At 40.5% G+C, this 7,030-nt stretch overlaps 1 protein-coding gene across 1 annotated transcript; it reads right to left on the reverse strand.

The window, feature by feature from the left end:
- Positions 1-1,137: 1,137 nt before the first annotated feature.
- Positions 1,138-2,715, reverse strand: LOC124105765 (gamma-crystallin D). Its single transcript, XM_046463098.1, has 3 exons — positions 2,707-2,715; positions 2,364-2,606; positions 1,138-1,410 (listed from the first exon to the last, which is right to left on the reverse strand). The coding sequence occupies exons 1-3, from the start codon at positions 2,713-2,715 to the stop codon at positions 1,138-1,140; spliced, it is 525 nt and encodes a 174-aa protein (XP_046319054.1).
- Positions 2,716-7,030: the final 4,315 nt, after the last annotated feature.

Consider the following 7,030-nt stretch of genomic DNA (forward strand, 5'->3'; position numbering starts at 1 on the left):
CCACGTGACAATAGAATTGGACTTCAGTTTACCTTGTATAAAATGAATTTTCTAGGTTAGCTGGTCCACAGGTCTACGTTATATAAAACTTGACTACATTATTCCATAATGTCTACTTTCTCCTTCTCCTCCCTCTCTTTTTTTTCTCCCTCCCTTTTCTTTTCTTTTTAATTTTTCATTTTCAAACAGGGAACTCTGAGATTCTGAATAAGGTTTAAACAAAAAAATTCACCTGTAGTTCATCTGGAAATCTGGGTTGAACTGCAGGTAACAAAACACCCAGTTAACACTGAGCTTAAACAAACATGGGTTTGTTTTACTTCCTTTCTTGGAAATCTCAAGGAAAAAGGGTCTTGGCATTGCTTCAGAACCTCCACTGCATCAGGACAACATCTCTGCAATTCTCCTGACCTTTCTCTCACACTTGTCACTTCTTGTGTGTAAGTTGACAGAAATGAGGGAATTGTGGCACCAGGAACATCTGCTCCCTCTCTTTGGAAAAAAAGACATTTTTTCCAGAACCATCTCTTCTATCTCCCTATTAACATTTCTCCAATTATGTTTCAATGGCCAGGAGAGTGTTACATGGTCACCTCAGCAGGAAGGGAATCTGACAGATTCATGAACTCAACTATCGTCTACAATTTTAGGGGATTCAGAACCTTCCAAAATCCTTTATGGTAACCAGGTTTAGAATCTCTGATCTCAAAAGTAGGTCACACTGTCTGTGTCTTGACTTTCAGAGTCTCAGTCTTCAGAGAAAACTAAAAACTGAACAGATTTCTAAAAATCTTGTTTGAAGCAGTAAATTTGTTTAAAGTCTAGAGTACAAGGAGATATTATGAAAGTATTTTGTAAACCGTAAAGTTCTCTTAATATGAAGGTGTACTTCTATTTGTATTGTGAGAATTTCCTTTCTTACCTGTGGATCCCACATCTGGTTTGCCATTTGCACTTTGGTGTGTGTGTGTGTGTGTGTGCGCGCGCGCGCGCGCGCGTGCCCGCGCAGATGTGTGTAAATAAAATTATTATTAAGAGGTAGGAGAGAAGAAAACAACACAAGCAAATCGATGCCAGGAACACAAAGAAAATATTTTATTAGTTTCCAGACTGAAAAACGATGAAGGAGAACACATTTCAATAGAAATCCATGACCCTCCGCAAAGAGCCCACTCGGGCGTTCACAGCGCCCCAATCGAGGTGACGCCTGTACTCCCCCGGCCTCAGTAGGTACTGCGGTCCGCGGTAGTTGGGCAGCTCATAGAGGACCCAGCTGCCCTCCAGCACGTTCAGGGAGTCGATCTCACTCAAGTGGAAGCGGTCCTGAACAGAGGGGCAGTCCTCAGTGATCTCTACCATCTGGCCTCTGTATTCTTCCCTCTCATACAGTCTGATCCTGTGGGAGCCAGCCTGGCAGGCCCAGAAACAGGAAGGGGAGAAAAGCAAAAAAGAAATCACGTTAACACATTAGTGCAGGCCAGTTTGGAGAGAACTGGTTGGAGTCATTTTGAAGTAGATTAAAAAAAATAATAATTCCTAATTTTTAGGACTTTCTCCTTACTGAGGGCAGAGATTCAGTATCTTTCCAAGATAAAGTGTGACTGAATGACCAAGAAGGAAATACTGCTTCTCAATACATTAAGATATTGCCCCTGTAACAGCTGATTACTCCCCCCCCCCATTTTAAGGAAATGTTTTATATTAAAACAGAAATAAAATATAAAATTTAAAACACTAAACATCTTAGGTCTCAGACAATCCATACTCAATTTTTGAATAGAATATGGAAAAATTGGAAAGAAAAATCAGGAAGTTCAAGGACTAATTTTTCACAAACTTTAGTGTTTTAAAACACACAGAAATATATGTGGCACATGGGTAAATTCTTTGTTGCTCTCCATTGAGAAAAGTACTTCGAGGTGAACTAAAATATTCACATTGGGAGCAAAGAAGGGAAAGAGTCTTTAAAAAAAATCACTTATGCTCAATAACTACCATACCATCAGGCACATAATCACTCTTCTATTAGGTATTAGTGATTTTTCTACATTGCCATTCTAAATGATTCCAGGTCAGGACTTGAATCATATACGTCCCTTTCCCAGGGCTGCTAACACAGTTCTACGTAATAAATATTGATTGATTAGTGGGTATCTGAGTAATGCTTTGCTTTTGTGTCTCTGTGTGTGGGAGGGTGGGTGAGGGGACTGGACTGAAGGAATCCACTACTGCTTTTGTGGTCTTCTTCCCAAACAGGCTGTTTTTCATTCTGAATGATCACCTGTACTTCAAATGTTTAACCTTTGCAGGAAACTATGCAGTCAGGGTCCTCAGGGCCTCGTCCTGGGATGAAACTGACTCACGTGGGGGATGAGGCGGCAGGAGCGGATGGAGTCGCTGAGGCCCATCCACTGCTGGTAGTCGGGGTAGTCCCCGCGCCGCAGGAAGTACTGGCCGCCCAAGTAGTTGGGCTGCTCATAGAGCATCCAGCAGCCGCTGTCCACGCGCACCGAGTTGCAGCGGCTGAAGTAGGGCTGCAGGTTGGAGTGGTCGCTGCTGCACTCATAGTGGCGGCCCTGGAAGCCCCTGTCCTCATAGAAGGTGATCTGCAAGGCAAGGCCAGTCACGGGCTCAGAGGCCTGAGGCGGCGTCGGGTCCCCGGGTGCCAGCGCCCCTCCCCGGGCCCTGGGCGCCCTCCGGGCTCACCTTCCCCATGGCTGGTGGAGGCGGACCGTGCGAGCTCAGTGTGTGGGGCCGCGGCGGGCGGTCTATATAGTGGAGGGCTGCTGCGTTGGCAGAACAGCACAAAAGGGGCCCGCGGGGAGCAGGGCACGTTCTCTCTCTTTTCTCTTTGCTGTCATAGTCCACGGGACTCATTGTGGTCCCATTCTCTCTGGAGGATTCGGGTTGGTATCACTGGCTGATGCTATTGAGATGGTTTGAAAAAAAAAAAAAAGTAATTTGGGACATTGTCCATTTAATAATAGAAATAGAGCTTCAGCCATTTCATATATAGTTCACACTTTTATTCATACAGGTTGGGAAAAAACAAAAGAAGTCTAGGTGGGGGAGTAAGAAAAGCAAAGTCTTAAAATGATAGATATAGGTTAATCTGTTAAGAACTTCCATAATGTCTATGTGCACCCATCTAGAATTCTGGCTATGAAAGAGGATGGAAATGGATCCAAATGAATGTTGAAAATTTCAAGTTAGTCCCTTGGAAGAACTTCAGGATTAGAAGATGGAAGAAATTGGAATGTGTTCCCCTGCGGGTTCATAGAGTTTCAGATTTTCCATATGGTAGAAAACAAGGCTGACATGGATCTTCAATGTTGGTTCTGCTTTTGTTGCAGAGGCATGGGCAAGAAGTCTGAGAATTAGACCTTTTCTTTGAGCTAATTGTGCTTCTGTGATTCGAAAGGGAAAATTGTTTTAAGATACTCAGAAGAAGTAAAAGAAGATGTCTAAGGAAATAAGAAAACTGAATACATTTAAAACACCAAAACAGATTACCTCTTAGCTTATTATAAGATAAAAACAAATTCCTAAGAAACACATTTCTAGTAGGATCAAAGACAGGCCTTTGTTCTCTGGTGAACAAAAGTAAACAGAGCCCTTTGACTCAGAGGAAATTAATTGTACAAACACAAAGAGGAGCTATGGCTGGAATGGTGTAGGGAGAGGAAGGAATAAATGTCTAGAAGCTGGGACTCTAGGAAGACTTTAGAAAATATTTATTGGTCTGGAAAACAGTTTGATGGACTGGAAAGAGCACTGGAGTGGAAGATAGCCTATGTGTCTAGCCTTTATCTTGTTCAAAGAATGAGTCACAGCCCTCTGTCAACCCATGGAAGTCTTTGAGTCATAAATCTTTGTAAGCGGGTATTTATGAATAAATGGCGACTATGTGCAATATGCTTTTGATTCTTATTTTCTGGTTTCTTGTTAGCCACTATGTAAAGATGTATGTTGAAAGTTACTTATGTTTAGGTAGTGGAAAATAAGTAGCCAGAACATAACACATAAAAATAACCTTATAATTAAACATTAAAGTAATAAAGAATAAATTGAAACCACGTTTTTCTCAGTGCTGTTTCTGAGTCTAGGATTCTGTGGGGAGAAGGTTGATGGATGCAAGCAGTAAAATATGATAAAGAACTAGAGCCAGGTGTGATGGTGCATGCCTGTAATCCCTGCAGTTCTGGAGGCTGAGACAGGAGGATGGCTAGTTCAAAGCCAGCTTCAGCAACTTATTGAGTCCCTAGGCAACTTAGGGAGACTCTGTCTATAAATAAAAAGGGCTGGGGATGTGGTTCAGTGGTTAAGTACCCCTGGGTTCAATCTCTTGTACTTTTTTTTAAGTAAGAAACAAAACAAACATAAAAAATTGAATTCAGAGTCCCAGAGAGTATGCACAGTGTGGTTCAGGAAGTAAAAAAGTAAGGCAAAAAAACTCAAAAAGCATAGTGGGGACACTTGTGGGGACCACTGCCCTTGTTGACATGAAATTACAGCTGAAATATAGGATGCATATGGAAAATCTGATCAGGGGGATTTGAACTTGGATTTTTCTTTGATCAGGAAGAGAGAAGATTGTATATCAGCCTGGCATTGAAGAAACAAGAAAGCACCCCGGACTTCTCATAGAGCTTAAAAGCTAATGACTCCGGCCAAAATGTAGCTTGATTAAATATTCTACAGAAAGTTCCAGGAGTGACAAATGTGTGTAAGACTTAAGTTCTAGTTGTACATAGTGTGCTAGGTAAACATGAGGCCCAAGAATCCTTACAGTGGTGACACAGAAGCTATGGCAGAGAGCTCTTCACAATTTGCCTAGGATAACTAATGGGGACTGTCATTGGAGGGGGAAGCAATGATGAAGGACAGGCACTATGATCTTGAGCTCTGTCTAGTCCAGTAACATTGCCTACATTTTTGGGTGGTTTCAAACAAAAGTGATGGTGAAAGAAACTTGTTCAGGTTAGGGATTTGCTGTATGCAGGGTCAATCATTTGTATAGTTAGTGTAAATAATAGTCTATAAAATGAAGCACATAAAAATACCATTCTTCTTATTTTCTAGAACTCAAAATATTTTATGAAGCTAAGTCTCATTCCATTAGGATGGAAAGAAAATTTAATGTTCATCATTGTCAGAGTTTCTTTTCTCACATCCATAAGCTCCATAGGAAGATTGTGTGTGTGTGTGTGTGTGTTTGTGTGTATGTGTGTCTGTGTGTGTGTGTGTGTGTATACATAGTGCCACGGCATTTCCTGGTGGGGAGAGAAGATGCATGGGGAATTACTACAGTGTCCATGGTTAGATATTTTGTTTGGCTGGTGCAGATGGTTTTTATAATGCTTTGTATTGGTTCACACTGTTCACGGTTCAACATACTCCACAGCATTCCTGTTGTCTTAATGGAAGTGTTTCACTTATTGACACTATCTCCCTGGCACCCAAAGGCATTGATTTGCAACTCCAAACAAGAGTTTTCAAATTTGCTCAACTTTGGCCAGTTTTTTACCAATTGGGAAATCTATACATCGTGTCAAAGTTTCCAAGAATTCTTTCCTGGACTGCAGTGTATGTTAGTAGAAACTTTTGTAATTTGGGGGTCTAAAATGCCCTCTTACAACTGTCTTTTATAAAATGATGTAAGAATAGATGGTACTTAGTTTTTAATTTCTTCTTTTGTTTTTATGTTTTAAATGTCTTTGCCCATCAAAATACAAGTTGGCAATATTGTGTACCCATTTGAAGAAAATTGGCCTGGGAAATCTAAAATGTTGAGAACTGCTTGATTGAAATTATGTGAAAAATAAGGTAAGAATTTGGGGTGGTGGATCTTCTTGTTACAATGTTTTCAAATCATTATAGATTCTGAAGATTCTAGGATAAATTCTATCCTAGAATTATTTCAAAAATGATTCCTCCATAGAACTCCCCATATTAGAACAAACATGGACTTAGGGACATTAGACAAATTGAGCTGCAGTCTTATCCTTACTTCTGACTAGCTATGAGAAGCCGGGTGTGTTATTTAGTGTAACAGAACATCTGTTTCTTCATAAGTATTGTAATAATAGGCTTCTTGTTCAGAATAGAAGCTGCCTATGTGATTGAGCTATTTTTAAAAAATTTCAAGATAATGTTCTTTAGTAACAGCTTCTATTATAAAGCTGTCATCCTCTTTTTGTCACATGACATTTCATGTTGAATGAAGTGGTATTACCCAGGCACCTTCATCCCTATCTGCCACCTAAATTGTTAACTATCATTAATATTTATTGTTCTTCAAAACCCTTCACTAAGATGTATGATTCACCAAGAAAGGCACAAACCTGACTATAAAAGTGATGGGAAACTGGTTCCTTAGTAATTCTCTTTTGAAAGTCTCAAGAAAAAAGAGGACATTTTCATGTTGGGTGGCAAACTCACCTTAATTTTGTGGGAGAGAAAGAAAAAAAAAATAAGTTGTTTACAAAATATTTGGATTCTTTTTAGGATTTTCGTTCCTTAGAAGATTTACAAGTGGACCTTAGATAATTTTAGCACAAGGAGCTGGCAGCACTGGATCTTGTTGAAATTCCTCCCTTCCTATAGAATGGGGGGGGTATTGGAGGATTCACTTTGCTTGTACCCCAAGACCTGTGTACCGGAGAAGTGAATGAAAGGGAATAAAGGTAGGAGATGGAGGTGGGATGGGAGGAAGATCAGCTGGAGGTGGCAGAGGGAGAGAACCTGGGACAAGCTCCTTCTTGGCCTCCTGTTCCCCAGCCAAAGAATCAAAGGCAGGAAGTGGTTGTTCCTACAATGCAACTCTTCCGCTGTTACCCAACTATCAATGGCGAGGACAGTGTTTCCTACTCACTAGAAACTTTTTCCATTGGAGATATTATTCTATAGAGGAAAGAAAAAGAAGAAGAAATGTAGAAAAGTAAGATGCATAAGTACTAAATATGTATGTCATGTCAGGAAAACATTTTCCCAACCCAAATGTTAACAAATATAAGCACATAACAGGAGA

Source organism: Marmota monax, unplaced genomic scaffold, assembly GCF_021218885.2.
Source record: "Marmota monax isolate L192 unplaced genomic scaffold, Marmota_monax_Labrador192_F-V1.1 WCK01_AAM20220418_F8-fsc00095, whole genome shotgun sequence".
Classification (NCBI taxonomy): Eukaryota; Metazoa; Chordata; class Mammalia; order Rodentia; family Sciuridae; genus Marmota; species Marmota monax.